The sequence below is a fragment of the Mustela erminea genome, chromosome 12, assembly GCF_009829155.1.
Source record: "Mustela erminea isolate mMusErm1 chromosome 12, mMusErm1.Pri, whole genome shotgun sequence".
Taxonomy (NCBI): domain Eukaryota; kingdom Metazoa; phylum Chordata; class Mammalia; order Carnivora; family Mustelidae; genus Mustela; species Mustela erminea.
The window spans coordinates 5,217,483-5,237,884 of record NC_045625.1 but is presented as its reverse complement, the minus strand read 5'-3'; the positions used below and the strand labels follow the sequence as shown (position 1 = coordinate 5,237,884).

General features: G+C 43.5%; 1 protein-coding gene across 4 annotated transcripts in view; it reads left to right on the top strand.

The window, feature by feature from the left end:
* ABL1 (ABL proto-oncogene 1, non-receptor tyrosine kinase) overlaps nucleotides 1–20,402 on the top strand; it is a 139,663-nt gene that overhangs the window by 71,656 nt on the left and 47,605 nt on the right. The window contains exon 1 of one of the 4 annotated variants that reach the window (XM_032308732.1): nucleotides 16,104–16,384. The exons of the other annotated variants lie outside the window; for them this stretch is intronic. Within the exon in view, the coding sequence (XP_032164623.1) occupies nucleotides 16,306–16,384 (79 nt within the window). The 5' untranslated portion in view covers nucleotides 16,104–16,305. Of the gene's footprint in view, nucleotides 1–16,103; nucleotides 16,385–20,402 lie in introns of those variants that run through there. 4 annotated transcript variants of the gene reach the window in all.

Here is a 20,402-nt window from a genome sequence, read left to right as displayed (position 1 = left end):
CTCTTAGATGAACAGTCTTTTTCATAACAAAATTTCCTTTTTTAAAAGATTTTATTTATTAGAGAGCACTAGAGAGAGAGGCAAGCAGGAGTGGGGACAGAGGGAGAGGGAGAACCAGGCTCCCAGCTCAGGGCTTGATCCCAGGGTCACCACCTGAGCCCAAGGCAAATGATTAACTGACTGAGCCAGCCAGGTGCCCCTTCATAACAAAATTTTCAAAGTGACAACTGCAGTTTAGAAATGTATATAAATGAAAATATGAAGAGAGCAGGTGTTTGGCTCAGAAGGCCAGACTAAGAAGACCTCACAAGAATGAGGTCAGTGAGGCTGGTACTTATATATATCTGGTATCGCCAGAATCTGGTCAAAGTGGAGTGGAGTCCCAGTGACCCTTCAACAACAGCTGTCTGTTAGTATCCTTAGAGAATGGGCTTATGGAACTTCCCTATAACAACATTTGCTTGACGGTAGAATTAAGTTATTAGTTCAGCCAACCCAACCAGACCATATTGAATGGCTGTATACAGGACTTGGCCCTAGGTGTACAAAGATGGATCAGACATAAGACATAGTTTTAGCCCCCGAGGAGCTCACAGCTTAGCTTTTTTTTTTTTTTAAGCAAAATACTTCTTAAATTGTCTTCCTGGTGGGATAAATCTGCCCTGGAATCAATCCAAAGTGTTTTGATGACCATAAAATAGTTGCAGTAATAAGTCTTGAATTCCAAAGAACCCCATTTTAGATTCCAGCTCTTTGCAGGATATTAGCCAGGCCAGACCTCTTTTCTATCATGACTGTTTAAAAAATAAAATAATGCATTTGCTAGTTTAAAAAGTAATATATATATATGAAAATTAGTAGGTTGAGAAGTTTTACTCTGGTCCATGAACTTTTCTACTTGGTTATCCCATGCTCATTTCTTCCAAATTAACACTGTAAGTAGTTTCTTGTATCTTTTTCCATTCTTTCTTTCTTTTTTTTTTTTTTTTAAGATTTTTAAAAATTTATTTATTTGTCAGAGAGAGAGCACAAGCAGGGGGAGCAGTAGGCAGAGAGACAAGCAGGCAAAGGGAGAAGCAGGCTCCCCCTGAGCAAGGAGCCCGATGTGGCACTTGAGTCCAGGACCCTGGGGTTTATGACTTGAGCTGAAAGCAGATGCTTAACAGACTGAGCCACCCAGGCATCCCTTTTTCTGTTATTTCTTTGTACAAATATAAACATATGTTTTTAATCCCATTCTTACACAAAAGCTAGCTTACCAGTTTAAAGGCTGTCTGGCAGAAGGAATTCTTACTTGGGATAGGATCATCCCTTTTCTTTTCATGGTCAGGCCTTCATCTGATTGGACAGTGCCCACCCGCATTAGGGAGAACATTCTTATCCAAAAACACCCTTACAGAAACACTCAGAATGATGCTTGACCAAATATCTGGGTGCCCTGTGGCCTGCCTAGTCAAGTTGACACATAAAATTGGCCATCACAATTCTCTTGTCTCCATTAATTGTAGAATGAATGCTTCTCTGGTCTCATCTAACAGCATTGAAGAGCAAGACCCAAAACTATCTTAGAACAAAATGAAGACTATTTTTAGCAATACAAAAATATCTAGGGTGCAGCATGGTAAAATTCACATGTACCATCCAATAAAAAATGACTAGGAATGTGAAGAAGTGGGAAGTACAACCAGTAACTGACCAGAAATGACATAAAAGATGAAATTAGTAAATATGGACATCAAATAATAATTACAATTGTATTTCATATGTTTAAGAAGCTAGCAGAATGAATGACTGTACCAAATAGAGACATGGAAGATGAACTTCCAGAGAGGAAAACCAGTGGCTGAGATGAAGGCTACGCTGGGTGAAATTGATGTCAGTATAAATATGGTAGAAAAAAAGATGATTGACTTTGAAGACAGCAGTGTAAACCCAGAAAGAAAAAAAAAAGAACTGAAAAAAATAAATTAACAGAGCACCAGTAAAGTGTGGGGCAGTGTCAGGTGGCCAAGTGTATGTGACTAGAGCACCTGAAGGAGAAGTGTGAGGAACCGAAGGAATAATAGAAGAAACACGGCTGGAAAATCGCCAGAGTGAGGAAATCAATAAATCCGCAGATCCAAGAATCTCAGGGAACTCTAACCACAAGAAACATGAAGAAAAATGGCATCATAGGTTGCTTAAAACTCGTGATAGGGGTGCCTGGGTGGCTCAGTGGGTTAAGCCTCTGCCTTCGGCTCAGGTCATAGTCTCAGGGTCCTGGGATCGAGCCCCACGTTGGGCTCTCTGCTCAGTGGGGAGCCTGCTTCCCCCTCTCTCTCTGCCCACTTGTGACCTCTCTCTGTCTGTCAAATAAATAAATAAAATCTTAAAAAAAAAAAAATCTTGTGATAGAGAAAACTGTTAAAAGCAGCCAGAGTACAAAAAAAAAAAAAAAAAGCAGCCAGAGTATACATTGTGTACATTAGACTGAGGATTAATGTCTGCAGATTGTTGTTGGAAACAGTGTAAGCCAGGCGACAATGGAGCAACATCTATTTATTGATTGATTGAGAGCATACACGCAGGGGGTGTGGCAGAGGGAGAGGGAGAAGCAGGTTCCCCACTGAGCAAGGAGCCCAATCCAAGGCTCAGTCCCAGGACCCCAAGATGATGACCTGAGCCAAAGACAGAACTTAACCAACTGAATCCCATAGTTTACTCTCCGTCTTCTGGGTCTTTGCTCAATTTTTTTTTTTTTTAATTTTCAGCAGTGTTTTTTCTGATCACTTTATTTAAAATTACAAAGTAGGGGTGCCTGGGTGGCTCAGTCACTAAGATCTGCCTTCAGCTCAGGTCATGATCCCAGGGTCCTGAGATTGAGCCCTGCATCATGCTCCTTGCTCAGTGGGAAGCCTGCTTCTCCCTCTCCCACTCCCCCTGCTTGTGTTCTGTTTCGCCGTCTCTCTCTATTAAATGAATAAATAAAACCTTTCAAAAAAAATTAAAAAATAAAAATAAGTTACAGTCCATTCTCCACTCCCTGACCTCAGCATCCCTGTCCTACTCACGTGCTTTTTCTCCCAAGCAGTTTTACCTTCTTACATATTTTGTAATTTACTAATTGATTTTGTTGTCTGCCTACCCCTACTAGAATATGAACTGCTGGAGGGAGGGATTTTTTTTTTCCTGTGTTTTACCCATTGTAACCCTAGAGCTTAGGACAATACCTAGCTCTTAGTAGATACTCAGTAAACATCTGCAGAATGTTTAATGTTCTATCTCTTAATGATGCTCCCTTTGCTTTGCTTAGCTTTGAAAGAAAACTTCCCCTGTAAAGTCATGTATTTTCAGGTTATCCCATAGTTTGGTGACCAGGAATTTTTAAACCTATGGAGACTTAAGAGAGGTGTTCTTCTTCATTATAAGGAAGGAAGGAGTAATTGTGAAAGCAGCATTAGGAAGGAGAACTGGCAGAGGTGTTCTCGGGCCGATCAGTTTTAGGAATAGGTTATGTATGAAATCGAGGATCTGAAATTTGATCCCTTTTAAAAATACTGTCATGCTTCTTGGACAGCTTCATGTACTCCTGTCCAGATGCAAATGTACCCTATTTTGAAGATGAAGATTAGAGTTTATTTAACTTAGTGATAGACATTTGCTTCAGTGAAGATGTGTTTGCGTGCGTGAACTCGTACTCAGTTGTGTATGTATGTGTAGGTAAGTCTGTAGAGTTAAATCCCCAAAATAGAATTGCTGATAAATATATTTGCAATTTCGATAGATACTGAATATTGTCGAATTTCCTCTCTGGGGCTTTTTGAGAACTGGGAATCAGATATGCGAATTCTAGATAGAGTTAAGAGCTAGCATTCCCTTCATGATGTGTAACTATAGGACAAAGTTAAAGACAGTTTTGTCACCTATATAGTGGGAAGCTGAGGAATTAAGTGGTACCTTCAGTCCTTAGGAGATCATGTACGAGAGACTGATAAGCCCCACACTTCTTGTCTTTATACAGCTCACTGGCAGGAAGTTGAATACCAGGTCTCTGGACTCGGTTTTGTTTTTTTTTTTTTTAAATAAGGCTTTCTGGCTTGCTTGCTCTGGAGGTGTTAAACTAGGAATTGATTCCAGGCAGCCAGAGCTCATTGTCCATATTCTTTTTTTTTTTTTTTTTTTTTTTTTTAAGATTTTATTCATTTATTTGACAGAGAGAGAGATCACAAGTACGCAGAGAGGCAGGCAGAGAAGAAGGCAGAGAGAGAGAGGGAAGCAGGCTCCCCGCCGAGCAGAGAGCCCGATGCGGGGCTCAATCCGAGGACCCTGAGATCATGACCTGAGCCGAAGACTCTCCATCTCCATAGATTGTCCTATATGCACATGTCCTATAAATGGGATCATGTGCTATATGGTCTTTGTGGTGCACGTTTTTGAGGCAGTATATTGCAACACGTAACAGCACATCATTCCTTTTTCCTGTTGCGTATTCCTCTAGTCTTCGGACACACATTTTGTTCATCCATCCACCAACTGAAGGACATTTGCGTGGTTTCCAGTTCTCGGCCATGAAGACTAATGATGCTGTGAGCACTCAGGGACAGGTTTTTATGTGGATATGTGTCTTCAGTTCTCTGGGGGAGATTCTTAGGAGTAGAACTGCTGGGTCTTGTAAAGTAAGTTTGTGTTGAACTTCTTAAGAAACTGCCAAGCTCTTCCCTAGAGCAGCCCTTGGTTCTGCATTCCCACCCACAGTGTACAAGGGCTCTGGTTTCTCCACATCCTCACCAATACTTGGTTTTGTCTGTCTGATTTTAGTGTATCTCTTTGTGGTTTTAGTTTCCATTTCTTGAATGAACCAGTGATACCGAGCATCTTTTTTTTTTTTTTTTTAAGATTTTATTTATTTATTTGACAGACAGAGATCACAAGTAGGCAGAGAGGCAGGCAGAGAGAGAGAGGGATGAGCAGACTCCCCATCAAGCAGAGAGCCTGTTGCGGGGCTCGATCCCAGGACCTGGAGATCACGACCTCAGCCGAAGGCAGAGGCTTATTAACCCATTGAGCCACCCAGGTGCCCCAATACTGAGCTTCTTTTTATGTGTTTATTGGCCATTTGTATTTCTTCTTCCTTGACATCAATTAAAAATCCTTTACCTCTTTTTTATTTGGTTGGTATACTGTCTTATTATTGAGTGATAGAGTCTCTGTATTCTGGATACAAGGTCTTTATCAGCTATATGGTAGAACGGAGGAGTTTTTTAATCTTCCTTACCAGAGATTATGGAAGGGTGGGGGGCCGCTAACTGTACTAATAATTAACATGTGATATTTGAGTGCTTATTACGAGCTGGACATGGAGCTGTGTGTTTTATGTCGATTATATAAGTAAGACACGTTCTCGTTTTCTGAAGGTTGTGAGACTGTTTCTAATGCTTGCTTTCCAGTTAACAGTTTTTGATAGATAAAGAAAAGAAATAATTGATTTAGAAATGCTTAATCTCTATGAGTTAAAACTGGTATTTTAATATTACGACAAAGACTAGGTGGCTGTTCTAACAGATGCGGAATGCCGGCAGCTTTAGGCAAAGCTGGTGTTTATCTCCGTCCGCTGCAGCAGGCTGGCAGCAGTCCTGGCTACTGGTCTACTACTACTACTAGTCCGGCTATATGGGTCAGATACCTTCATCTTGTTACTCTTTAAAATGTGGATTCTCCCTCAGTTCCAAATGGCCACTCCAGCTGTCCTGTTCTTGTGCAGGGATTGGTAGAAAGGGGGGCTGCCCGTTCCTTTTAAGAAAGAGGCATGTAGGGGCGCCTGGGTGACTCAGTGGTTTAAGCCTCTGCCTTCGGCTTGGGTCATGATCTCAGGGTCCTGGGAGCGAGCTCCTCATCGGGCTCTCTGCTTAGTGGGGAGCCTGCTTCCTCCTCCTCTCTGCCTGCCTCTCTGCCAACTTGTGATCTCTGTCTGCCAAATAAATAAATTAAAGAAAAAAAAGAAAGAGAGAAAGAGGCATGTATTATTTCTGCTCACGTACCTTTGGTTAAAACTTAGTGACATGGTAATGCTGAGGTACAAGAGAGACTAGGAAATGTAGTCTTTACTATGGGGCCATGTGTCCATCTACAACTAAGGTTAAGGTCTAAAACTTAAGGGGAGAGGGTAAGAGAGGAGAACAGAAGTTAGGGACCATTGTTGGCCTGGGGCTTCCTGTAACTAGTCTGTGTGGGATTCCCATTCGTTTTTCCTCAGAGAAAGTCTAGCTGATATGTATAGTTATTGGCCTAAACCTTATTCAGCAGTTAACTTTTACTATTGTTTTATAATAGCATCAGAATGCTCTTCCTGCTGAAATAGTAAAAAATATGAATTATTATTGCTTAGAAACTGTGAAAATTAACTTAGCGGTTAAATCCGATTTTGGAGTTGCTTTATTGAATGTAGAGCTTGTGCACCGGCTGGTCAGTAGGGTGGCAGACAGGCGGTTTATGGACTTTGGAAGCAGAACTCTTTGTCATTTCCTTTTTCAAGTGACTCTTTCCTCCTGACATCACCACAGGGCCACTTAACGAGTCGAGTCATTTCTCCAGTGTTATCTGTAGCTGTTCTTCTCTGGTTAATATGTAGCTTTGGATTCATACACAGAATCTGACGCTGTAGGAGGAAGAAGCAGTACCATTTCATTTGGAGATGCCATTGCTTCTTCGAAGGACAACAGTGATTTCTAACAAGTGTGGGGGGAAAGCTTCTGGACCCATTAGTCCTTTATGTGCGTTCAAAAACCTTGACAACAAAACAAATTGCTGCTGAATGTTTTGAAGAAACAAACATAAAACTCCTCCAGTGTTTCATTTCCAGTTTTTCATCCTCACTAACAATTATCGAGAAATTCGCCTTTCCCAGGCGCAGCTCTAGGCTGCTGAGAGGGTCTTAATGCTGAAGGAGCCCATACTTGCATAGCCCATGTCAGCTACCCCAGAGATAACCTGGATAAACACCGGCCCTTCTGCAAACCTCCTGATCCCTGCAGGGCCTTGCCCTGTGGGGAGGTTCAGACGACGTGTTTTCCTTCCCTACTGGCCTTTCTCTCTACACTCCCTCCAGCTGCCTGCCTCCCCCACCCCCAAGTAACGTGATCTCCCAGGCCTGCTCACTGCTGGCCAGATTCTTTCAGTCTTAGAGAAAGAGAGGGGGAAATTAACCACTGGTTTCCCAGGTCAAAGTGAGCAAAGCTATGAAAGCCAAAAGCAGCATCTGGAAGTAAAAGCTGTCTTGCTTATAAATAGCCAGTGCTGGGTGTTTTTGTTCCTTATTTGTTCCTTTATCAATGTTTCTGCCTAAGTGCCCTTCAGGGTACCTTACTCTCCAGATGATAGTCTGAAGCATTTTGATTGTTGCAACATTGCTATTGTTTTATTTGTTTTATAGATACTATAATCTTTATTCAATATTCAGGTTAAAGGCAAACAAACAAGAGTTTTACGGATTTAAAATAAAATTCTTTGGCTTTCCTTTTGTAAGTTAACCAAAGTAAAGGGACAGAGACAATTCACAAAAATGTTTGAAACTTCTTTGAGTTGAATTCAAGCATTTAGTGTTTAATATGAATTATCCCAAACTATTTTTTGTTTAATTGTATATCTGTTTCTAACTTAACTTGCAAGTGGATTCAACTGGGTTTAAGAATTCAGGATTTGGTTGTATCTTCACCAGCAGCAGTATTATGATTTGAGACCTATAGTGTGCCACAAATTTTAAAATAGTTTTGCAGCCTGGTGTCCTGAAACTGGTCTGTCAGTTCTTGATTATGGGTACCTACCTAGCGTGGGTGATGTAATGGAAAAAAATCTAACAAGGGAGTTTGGAGATCCGGGTTCTTTTCCTGGCTCTGCCATACCTTGCTCTGAGACCCCGTGCAAGTTATTTAATCTGTCGGTGCCTCAGCTGTCTCGTCTCTAAAACGGGCGAAATAGATTCTGATGAAAGATGATTAAACATGGAAGACCTCTTTTTATCTCCATTTGCTCCCAAAGCTGTACTGAAATGATAATAAAGATATTTTTCCTAAGTGAAAATTCATAAAGGCAAAAGGATAAGAGGATAAGAAAGGTGAACACATTTTTGAAAATGGAAGGCAGTCAAAAGCAAGTTGAAGCCTAACGTCTTCGGAGGGAGACACTAGACGTGACCCGGTGTGTGCTTGTAAGGTCCTGAGAAGAAAAGGGACGTTAGAGGCGTTAGTACTACAGAAGGCAGGGAGTGGTGAGGCCTGGAACCGAATCGAGGGGATCGATTGAAAGCCGGCAAAAGGAGTGTTTAGGTTCACGCTGCTCCCCAACTCCGTCCAGCAGATGAGCACCTCCCCTTCCCTCCTGGTCGAGGCTGGAAGTGGCACAGTGACAAAGTAAGTGGTCTGTGGAGGCTCCACTCAGGGGCGTTCCCCCCACCATGGATACAAAGAAGCCGAGGGGCTGAAAGCAGTGGAATGAGCAAAAGAAGAGTTTTTTTCTTTTAAGATTTTATTTATTTGACAGAGAGGGAATGAGAGAGAGAGAGAATGAACGCTAGGAAGAGTCAGAGGGAGAGAAAGAAATAGAGTCCTTGCTGAGCTGGAAGCCTCATGAGGGTGGGGGGTTAGACCTGAGCCAAAGGCAGACATTAACCAACTGAGCCACCCAGGCGCCCTGGGTTGTTTTGTTTTAAAGTAAGCTCTGCACTCAGCAGAGGGCTTGAACTCACCCCAAGATCAAGAGTCAAGTGTGCTCTACCTACTGAGCCAGCCAGGTGCCCTGAGCAGATTTTTTTTTAAAGACTGCCTCCTGAATAGTGAGATTCTCCACCCTCTTCTAATAATTGTCAGCCAGGGCCCTAACAGAGGGGAGATGCAAAATTTCTTTTCTGGGAAAAACAAACAAACAAAAGTGAATGGCCCTAGAAAAAGCCCTACAGAGACCAACATTTGGGGATTTTCTTGATGGAAAAGTGAGCTCACCACCTTTCCTGACTGAAGTCCACCAGTTGTTGTGCCTCTCCATGTAGTCCCTCATTTATTTATGATGAATGGACAAGGAGATTTCTCTAAATATTAGAGAAGAGTCTCTAGCAGATAAAAGGTAAAACATTCGCAGAAGGAAAAAAAAAAAACAAAACAACAACTTGGTTGAAATAAAGACAATACAGAAAACAGAAAAGTCCAGAAGAATTAGCCTTTGCTGTGCTCATAGAGACATATTGCAAACATCAAGCAAGTGTTAATAAAAATAATCACAATAATAGAATAACAAGAACATCAGAATAATAATGAGCTCTTTAATATTGAGAACATTATAGCCAAATTTTAAAATTCAGCAGAAGACTCAGAATACACCTTATTGCAGGAAGCAGTACATAAAGAAAAGACGTGGACAGTGAGAGAGATTGGATAAGAAAATTGGAAGCTCAGTCCCAGGGCTTCAGCATCCATCCGATAGGAATTCTAGAAGGAGAGAGCCAAAAGAAAATAGAGGAAAACTGAGGAGATAGCATCAGGGAAAACCTCAGAGTGTTCTCCAGAGCTAAATGACTTAAATCTTTGAATTGTTTTAGCTCCTGAGTGCCAACATGATAAAAGACTCATTCCCAGCTGTGTCATTGTGAAATTTTAGAACACCAAGGGTATAGAAGATACTCCAAAGCTTCCAAAGAGAAAAAGAGCTTCATATATAAAGGATCAAGAATCAGAGTGGAATTGCATTTCTAAACAATACTAGAAAATAGAAGCTAGTGAAAAAACATCTTCAAAATTAACTGGGAAAAATTAATTTTAACCTAGAATTCTATATACCCACCCAAACTGTCAGAGTAGGATAAAAGAAAGGCATCTTCTGGAATGTACCCTCCCTCCCCTCTTTTTTTCAGGAAGCCACTGGACAATGTATTCCAGCAAAACGAGGATGGAAGTCAGTAAATAGAACTGAGGGGGCACCTGGGTGGCTCAGCTGGTTGAGCATATGACTCTTGGTTTCAGTTCAGGTCATGATGTTGGGGTCATAGGATCGAACCCCACATTGGGCTCCATGCTGAGCACATAGTCTGCTCGTCCCTCTTCCTCTCCTTCTCCCCCCTTGCACGCTCTCTCTCTCCCCCAAATAAATGAATAAATAAAATATTTTTAAAAATAAAAATAAATAGAACTGGGAATATTTTAAGTGTTTTAGTATTTGGAAAAAATACTACTAGGTGTTTGATGGATCGTTGAAATATTTGGGGGGTAATAATAATAGATGTGTAGAAGATTAACCAAATGAAAAAAATCAAGGCAATTAGTATCTCCAAGAAAATTAAAGGAAACATGCATAGTATATTATTGACAAAACAGTGAACAATATTTACATAATCACAGCAATGTAAACACTGACCATTGACTTAACCCCAAATTATGATTTTACTGTTTAGGGATGTTGGGATACTACTGTAATAAGTTAATATATAATGTGGAAAGCTGACGAATCCAGAAACAACAACATGAGGATATTAATTAGAAATCTGAAGGAGCCTGCCTGCCTCAAGAGCTGGAGGCTCGGGGATGGCGTCAGGGGACTGCTGTGTTTATTACAAAACTTGAGTACTATTTGATTTTTAACCTTGGTATAAGACAAAAATTAAAATTAATAAAGAATAAAGTGGGCATACCAATAATAAATTAGCTTCCTCTTAGAGAAAAGTTAGTTTAATAGTTATATTTGACTTGTTAATTATAAACATGTGGTAGAGTCTTACGATAATGAGATTTTTCTGGAAAGTAGTTTTACTGGAAGACAGTTCAGGTTTGGCCTCCAGCTGAGAATTGTGTCTCTGGAAGTACCAAGGGAACTAACAAAACAGTCAGTGTTACCTGAAAGACAGTCCTCTGTGCTGCTAGCTTGTCAGGTCCTGGCCTGAAAGAGGCCCCCATTAAAGATGTGGGGTGTGGAATCTGTGATTTGCCACCAAGCTGTGGTTGCAGTCCCCGGCCGCCCGGCGAAAGGTGGGACTCCGTGACATTGCGGTGGTCGTTGCTAGTCCTACTCCATAGCGAGGGTTTCTTTCCCCTAATAAAATAAATGGATTCCTTGTCCCTTGGAAAACCTCCAGACCGCTTTCACTCCCTCAGACTGTGCTTTCTGGAATCATTTTCACATATCACATTTGTTAATTTTAGCTCTTGACTTAGTCCCAGTAAGACTTAGGCAGGAACCCAGGCCATCATCTGATCTGGTAAGAGGGCTCTTTTGGAAATAACCATAGCTACTGTTTGTGGAGCCCCTTCCATGTGTTGTTCCTAATCTTCATAACCCTGTGAGAGAGTGCCTTCCCCCAGTATGACAGCTGAGACAGTGGAGGCTCTGGGAGGTGAAGTCACTCGCCCAGGCCACCGCAGCGGGTGGCAGAGGTGCTCTTGAGAGCCAGGCTGCGAGACGTAGCTCACCCAGCCTCCGCGGCGGGGCCTCCCCAGTCCAGAGTCAGCAGGCCTTTGTGACACTCAACCCCCAGGTCGTTCAATCTTCCCGAAAAGTTACGAGACAAAGAGATACATGAGTGTCCTTATACAGTGGCCAGAATGGATGTGACTGATAGGCTGTTCTGAGCCTCCTTCCCTTCATTTGGACACACGCTGGACACGCAGAGCCAGAGAAACCAGCGGGCTGTCACTGGAGAGCGTTTGCAGAGTCAGAGCAAGTGGGGTCTTTGGCAGGTGCACGTGAAACAGCGTGTACGTGCCTCAAGATGTTTGCTCTCCACACCCTCCACCCCAGAGTTATTGGCTGGGGTGGAAATAGTGGAGGGGTCAGTCACATTTGGGATCATTTGGTCCTGGGGGGGTCCCAAACCAGGCCACGTGGCAGGCTTCCTGCCTCTCTCCCTTAACCCACTTCAGCTCCCCCTTTTAAATAGGACTGAACTCCAGACTTTAAAAAAAAATTGCCTTTAGCCTAAAATCATAAGAGAAGCATCCTCTTTTGGTAATTTGTTCTAGAATTAAACATACTGCCTTTAGGGGCACACCTGGGTGGCTCAGTTAAGCTTTCAGCTTAGGTCAGGATCCCAGGGTCCTGGGATTGAGCCCATTGTGGGGCTCCCTGCTCCGTGGGGAGTCTGCTTCTCCCTCTCCCTCTGCCCTTTCCCTGCTCGTGCTTGCTCACTCTCTCAAATAAATAAAATCTTTAAAAATATATAAAGAAAAAATTGCCTTTAAAGGGAAAAAATTTTAGAAATACCCATTCCTGTTTGTCCTATTCCTGGTGAAAATAAGAAGCAACTCTTCTCAAAAACGTGTGGTTTTCAACCTTAAGTATACACACAGATCCTCTGGGGAACTTGTTAAGATGGAGCCCATTCCGTGTATTCTGATTCTAAAGGCTAGAGTAAAAACCAGGAGTCTGCATTTTATTTTATTTCTTTATTTATTTCTGGGTAAAGATTTATGTATTTATTTATTTGAGAGAGAGAGAGTATTTGAGAGAGAGAGAGAGAGCGCGGGCGCTCATGCCTGTGTGCGCTTGGGGAGGGGCAGAGCGGAAGGGAGAGGGAGAGGGAGAGAATCCCAAGCAGGCTCCAGCCCAGTGGGGAGCATGAAGCGGGGGCTCAATTCCGTGACCCTGAAATCATGACTGAGCTGAAACCAAGAGTCAGACACTTAACTGACTAAGCCACCCAGGCACCCCCAAGAGTGTGCCTTTTAAGAGAGTGTCCCAGGTGATTCCAAATAGGTTATCCACAGGCGCACCTGGGAGGTCCAACCTCACCTCTGGCTCTGCGCTCTGCTTGGAGTTCTCTCTCTCCCTCTGCCCCTTCCTCTGCTCGCGTGTGCGCTTGCTCTCTCACCCCCCTCCCCTCAAACAAGTAGATAAAATTTTTCTGAAAAGTCCATGAACTATACTTTCAGAAATATGGCTCAGATCACATACTTTAATTAAGGCCCTAAATTCATTCTTTTTGAATACATTTTAAAATATTTTTAAATAGTTCTAATTCTCTGAATTGTTTTCTCTTAAAACATTTTCCCCAACAGTTAATGATTTTTATTTCATCCTCTAGCTTTGCTCATAGTATCTTTCCACTTAAATTGAAAATTATGTGCCATTTTGGAAAGGTCAGGGGCTTTGGACCATACTGCTTTCAGGCTGTGTGAACTTACAACTCTCTCCCTGCCCTCTCAAGTTTTCTTACCCGTGAAATGGAATTGTTGTGACCTTGTGCCTGGCACATATCAGGCGCATATTAAACATCTGCTTCTTTCCCAAACTGAATGCAACAGAACAAACAAGTTAGTTCACAGTCTTTTTCATTTCTTTGCTTGTTTAAGTTAATGCCTATGGGTTTAAGGTTGCTTAAGGGGCAGCTTTCTTGGACCTTTTTTCATTCTAGCAAAAAGATGGAGGCTCTCCTTTATTTACTTGTAACAGTGCTTTTTGTATCTTGCAAATGAGTTTCAAAACCATCAAAAGCTGGATCTGGAAAGAACAGTTTGATATGGTACTGTACAGTTTGGCAAAATTTTCAGTATTCGTTGTTGCTAATTCCGTGTTTTGCCAGGCCTGTTGATGCATGGTTTTATAACTAAAATTTAAAAGATTTGGACACAGTTTATAAGCATTACTCATTTTAAGAGGACTTAAGAGGATAAAGTCATTGTAGACTCAAGAAGAGAATATTAGTAGTAGTCATTAGCTTTTTAAAATAAACTTACATCCAATATAATACAAGACATGCAAACAAATATCTGGGCCTGTATTAACTGATAGTATTCAAGAATATGGTTAGAACCAGAAAAATCCCTATTAGTATATAATTCTTAGCATTAAACTGCCAATTTAGATATAGTTCTTTACATCTGTATTGCTGTATCAATGATGGACTTTATTGTAGCTTGGTCCAAAGCCCTTGAACTTTCCAGAATGGCACTAAAACAGATATACTGTATTTTTCAGTTTGTACTGGTGGCACCCTTTGAATTTTATTTTTGGCTTTATATGTGGAGTTTGAAAGTTTTTAAGACAACACTAAACAAGTCAGCAGTCCCTACTTGCGGGCTCTCTAGCAGAACGACAGTGCCTCCCAGAACCTAGACAGCATCCAAAGTTGGTGCACTTGTCACTTTGTGTCTCCACGTGGTGGGAACTGCGTCCCTACTTCCTGGACCGCACCTTCTTAGGGGCTCATGAGCTCTGAGCTGGTACCACAGCCCTAGCCAGACCTAGGGCCACTCAGCTGCAGGACAGACACATTTTGTACATTGATCAGAATTTGGTAGGACACCCTCGAAGAGCTGAGGATGCCGTGGCTGAGAGCCCCTGTGATGTACACTGGTCCCATCCAGTCCAATTGTGAATTTTTATGTGCTGTATTTGGCAGACCTATATGAAGATCTTGTTACTTAGCCACTCCAAGGTACCCAGATTTCTGTTGTTACAGGACAGGCTGGGAGGTATACACACGAGTCCAGCTTTGCCTTCCGGGGGTGACCACTCGCAGACAGGGTCTCTTAACCAGCCCTTCCTCTGAAATACACGATGTTAGCTATTTAACTGAAGATACGGAAATCCAAGGTTTTATTTATTTATTTATTTATTTATTTATTTATAAAGATTTTATTTATTTATTTGACAGAGAGACAGAGACAGCAAGAGAGGGAACACAAGCAGGGGGAGTGGGAGAAGCAGGGAGCCCGATGCAGGGCTCCATCACAGGACCCTGGGATCATGACCTGAGCTGAAGGCAGACGCTTAACAACTGAGCCACCCAGGCATCCCCAGAAATCCAAGGTTTTAATCTACTTGGAACTTATTATTGATGGGAGAGGCTGTGTCATGCACTGGTCAGGAGCCTGATCCTTGGAACTGGGCAAAGCAGGGTTGGTTTCCAACTAAGGTGCCTTGGGCAGTCGCGTGACTTCTCTGTCAGGTTTTAACCTGAAGAATTGGGATACTGATTCTCTTTTCCTGGCAGGATCATTGTGCAAATGCGGTGTTGCAGTGACTGGAACAGGTTTCTCATAAGTGTCTGACACACAGTAAGGTCTCAGTACCTATTCTCTCTCGTTATAAGTGTGTTCTAAGATGTGAGCTACAGTAATTTTTCTGCTGTGGTTATCTGACACTCTTTGTTAAATAAATATTAAATAAATTCCTTTTCTTATTGTTACTGAAATATATCTGATTTTTATTAAATGAGTTGGTGTGATTGGGTTCCCTGTTATTTCCCACTGATCTAGATTTCTGGCTTTATGCCAAGTAATACACTATTGTGATTATTGTAATTTTATATATAATAATGTATATTGTCAGTCCTAACCAGAGTTCTAAAGATTTCAGCCCTATACAGCAATGAAATGGGTTTTAAATAATAGTACCCATGGCATTTACCAAACAAGGAAAAAAGTTTCCTCATGAAGAAAATGAGGCAAAGCAGGGAAGTGGGCCCTGCCTCTGATGGGTACTTGCTGGGAAAGCTGCATTGCCTTTACTTATAATCAGAAATTATGTTTGAATTTGAACTTAACTTCTTCCGTTTCCAGCCACCTCCTTGTATGAATGTATGATTTGACAAAGGTCTTGCATACCTTCGGGGGTTGTCATGTGGGTGCTAGCTCTCTGATTATTCATTCTTTTACACAACCACTGAGTTAGCCTTAATCATTGTAAACTCAGTGAACTTAAATGAAACCAGTATTGTTAACTGCAAAGGAATTTGCATTATTCACCAACATTTTGGGGACACAGGGCTTACCAGAGCCCCTGCGCACCAGCGTTGTTCCACTGTAAGCAGTGCAGGTTGGGGGCATCTCGCCAGAGGGATACTCGAGGTTCCAAAGGTGGTGCTGAGCAGGCCTGCGCTCCTGGCAGCCCGAGTAGCCCAGGTCTTTCTTGGGTCGTTAGGACTTAGCCACGTTGAGAACCACTAGACGCTGCACCTCAAAACAGCCCCCCTATTGACTTAGAAGCCGGCCCCGGGTTGGTTTGGGAACCCCGCAGAGGGCCAGGGCCGGGGTGGGCCTGCGATCGCCGGGAAGAGCGGGGCGGCCGCCTGGCCGGCGCGGCGCGGAGAGGGTTAAGGTGGCGGCGGCGGCAGCGGCGGGGGCGGGCCTCGCGGGCCGGACTCCGGGCCCTTTGTTAACTGGAGCGTCCGGAGCGGAGACCGAGACGCAGCCGCCGCGGCCATGGGCGGGCGCGCGGGGCGTTGGCGAGGCGGCGTGGCGGGGCCGCCGGGGCGCGGGAGGGCGCGCGGGGCCAGCCGGGCGCGCCGGGCCTGAGCGCGCGGCGCAGCGAGCCGGGCGGGGCCGGCCGCTAGGCCGCCGGCACGCGAAAATGTTGGAGATCTGCTTGAAGTTGGTGGGCTGCAAATCCAAGAAGGGTCTCTCGTCGTCCTCCAGCTGTTACCTGGAAGGTAAGCGCCGGCCGGCGCCGAGCGGGTCAGGGCGGCCGCGGGGCACCGGCCGGGCCCTCCCGGGCCGCACCCGCCCGCGCGCGCTCCGTCCTTTCCCTCCTCGGCCCTCCCTTCCCTTTCCCTTTCTCTCCCTCCCTCTCTCGCTCTTTCTCTCTTTCCTGCGACCGCGCCTGGGCGCTGCGGGCCGAGCGGGAGGCGCGGGGCTCCGGTCCTCGCGCCCTAACCCCGGGAGAGCCCGCGCCGGGACCGGGATGGCGACGTCGCCGGGCCCCCAGCCGCGCGGCTCTGCCCGAGAAAGTTTGAGAAAGCGAACTCTAGAGGCCCGAACGGCCTTGTGAGCCCTCGCTGTGGAATTTCTACCGTTAATTGGGAATTATGTGTCAAAAAAGGTCTACCCGTGTTTGTGAAACATGTGATTTTCATTAAGGATCGGGTACAAAGGAACACGGCTCTACCATTTATGGATACGAAATTTCAAGCGATCTTTCTACCCCACACCCCACGCTCACAACCCCAACCCAGTGTTATCTGCAGACCACGAAGAGGTCTTAGGAATTCTCCCTTTTCGGGTTGGCGGGGAGGAAGCGAAATTGCAGATTTTAGGAAGGCGTTGTGAATGAGTCCAGAGTCCTTGGCGGGGGAGGGGGAAGCTCATGTTAGGTTCGCTCCGTGAAGCGCAGAGCCAGGGCATCTTACTTTTGCCTTCTTTGCGTTCTACTTGGCTTCTCTCGCCCGTGTGTTCTTCTTTCCTGTTGACTTCCCTTCTCTGTACCCGTTACAACGGGGGGGGGGGGGGGGGGGGAATGAAGTGCGGATGGTGCTCGGTTGTTTTCATTTTGTTGCTTCCAGTGGACGAAATCGATCTGACTTAGGGACTGATCATCCCAGATATAATCTTGCTGTCCTTTTTCTGTCCTTTTCACTTAGGACTTAAAATAGGAATAGAAACGTAAAACTCATTTTAGAACAAGTAGAATTTTTGCTATAGTGCCATGAAGTTGTAATGTTTTACTTTTTAAAATGAACGAGAAATAAAGGAAGGCCTTATAAATGGTCTAACCTCCCTTTCTTACAACTTATTTTCCTAATATATATACCCGACAACCCTCACTGGGCACCTTTTTTTTTTTTTTTCCTGACTTGAGGGCCTGCCTGGAATCACATAAGCAACTTAAACCTTAAGCACGGTTGAGGTAGGTGAAACCTCTTTGCCCTTGCTACACAGTATGTGTACACCCATCCGTCCCCTTCCCTGTTTGGGATTTGGGGCTTTGGAGCAGGCTCACAAAATCCAGCATTTGGAGGGAGGAGATGGTTTATTTGTCCCTAAAAGTTGGCATCCGAGGCAGCCAAAATCATCTTCAGTAATCCGTCACTTATTTTCCAAGTTGCTCAAAATTCTGAACACATTCTCATTTACATCTGTATCGAGTTAGTGTTAGGCATTATCATCTCCATTTTGCAGATGGACCGCCTGTCGGCTGAGTAGAAGAACAGACTTTTGTAGTTGCAGAGCTGGAGGAAAGTTTAGGTCACAGCAGAGCTGTGATACTGTTTTGTGTTTTGGGGTTAACTGGAGATTTAGTGTGTACCTGGCTGTTGTAATTATTGGGGTTTGGGGAGGGTTATCTAATCCTAAATGTCTTATTCCGTCGTGTCTTGAAATAATGCAGCCTCCCAAGTCTCAGAAAAACCACAGACTGCCTTGGGTTAAGGTGGCATCTAGGAAGGAATCACTGTGGGAATTCTCCCTCCTTACTGAGTTTCCCTTACTTTGCTGGTATATTTAATTGGAGAAAGTAAATGGAATTACTGTTTTTTAAGTGGAGAGAATTTAACCTCAGTGATGGTTTCTTGAAGACTGGACCCGTGCTGTTAGTCTCTAGGGAAGAACAATTGCCAACATCTGGATAAGTAATCCAGCCTTTCCGTTTTTACTGACATCCTAAATCAATCAATCAGTGTTTATTGACACCCACTCAGGGCTCAGGCAGCTCAGGTCACAGAGAATTGAATATGGTCAAGTTTTCCATTATGTCAAAGAGGGTTCAGCCCTAAACGCAACTTGATCACTCATCACTCATCTACTTGCTACCCAGGCCTGGCTGTCAAAGAAACAATTATATGCTTATTGTATGCCAAGCTGTGTTTGGGCATTCTGTCTTGGATTTAGTGTGCTTATTTCTCATGATGGCCTTGTGGTTATTTCTTCTTTATAGATGAAGAAAGAATCTAATTTACCAGATTAGGAAACTTGCCTGAGGTCCCAGAGCTAGCAAGTGGTGGTGTCGGAATTTGAACCCATGCTGTCTGACTCCAAAGAGCCCAGTTTTAGCTATTCTGTGCTTTACTAACTGTGACTGTGACCTTTGGCACTCTCCATGGATGTTAAAATAGTGTCTTTAAGAAACACTCGAATGCCTGAAATAGGTTATTCTTTCTTTCCTAGAAAATTAATACTGATAAAAATGATTATCTTTACCAATAGAAATAAAAATTTTAAATGTATTTTGAAATAGCTGTACATGATAAATTCTAAAAGTAATTGTATCTCCTATCCAGTTTCCATATATCCAGAGACAATCACTCAGTTTCTCGTGTATCCTTCTGGGAATAGCCTATGCATATAATAAGTATTTATAGCATTTGAGTTTTGTGTTCCACCTCTGAAAAGGTATGTTTATAGCGGCATCTTTCACCATGACCACATTTAATTTTACAACCTTAGGTCTACTTCAAACACTGAATTTTCTGGTTATTTCTTTCCCATAGATACGTGGAAGAAAACACGAACACCAGCCATTTGAATCCTCTTTTTTTCCAGTTTTCTTTGTTCGTGTTTGTATTTGTGTACGTTGTGCATGACTTTTGTACATGGATATGCTAGTTCTGTAATGTTTGGAATCGAAATTTAATGTCTTGTGAAATGAACTCTTCTTGAACTTTGTAAATTTATTTTAAGGGCCTGCTTTTAAATGCTTCTTTTCAGCAGTTAACTTTCTGGCGAATGCTTTATGTGGTGCCAGCCACACAGATAAACTGTTCAGAACTTCTGCTTCAGAGAAGCTTATGCTCTTTTTCTAAATACTCTCTCCTGAGGTCATCACAGGCTTCCCTTGTTTAGTAACAAAGAAACTGTGAGGCTTTTTTAGGAGCCTAATAGAGCGCCAGCCAGCCCGCCAGCCAGCCCTCTCGTTCAAGGGTACATTCACGCTTTCGGGCACTTCTGATGTGCTGGGCCGCGGCCCTGAGCACTTCACACACATCCTCACTTTGCTCTCCCACCAGCACTGCGAGGTTTCTGGAGAAGAGGAGAAGGGCCCCAGTTCACTCTGGCTGGGACTGCTTGTGAATCCAGAGTTGGGAGATCGCAATTCTTGTCTGACCTCTCAGCTTTTCTGCTTCCTTACTTACCTCTAACACAGAAAGACCGAACATCCTCCGTCCGGCCCACCTTAGAGGATTGTTTTGAAGATCTGGGAGAGTATTCCAGTGAAGCTTTTGAAACCAATAAAATGCTAAGTATTTGTATTTATACTGACATGCAGTTTCTTTGAGATGTCCCTGGTCCAGGTTGTTCTATGGTAAGGGCATTGCGGAAGTCCCGGTCTCATGTGGGGCACGTGGCCGCAGAGCCGGCAGCCTGGGCCTGGTTGCCAGCCGGCCGTGCCTGCCGGTCTGGGGCACGCCGCTTTCGGAGCCTCGCTGTTCTCATCTCTCAAATTCAACTCGCGGGAGTCCCTGCCTTGTTGAGTTGGGAGATTTGCACGAGAGATTTTGTTTAAATTGTTCAGCATAGAGCCTCGCAAAGAGCAAGATATTATAGCACATTAACTGTTATTTTAAACAAATATTTAGCTAAAATGTGGCATTGCCTGTTTCTCCATTGCTTGAGGTCATGATAGAAATAAGCTGAACCTTGCCCATGGTTTTTCTTGTTAATAAAACCGTTTGTTTCAAGTTTGCTTTGGTGCATAGAATTAATACTTCTTGTCATTGGTTTTAAGGAAAGATACCT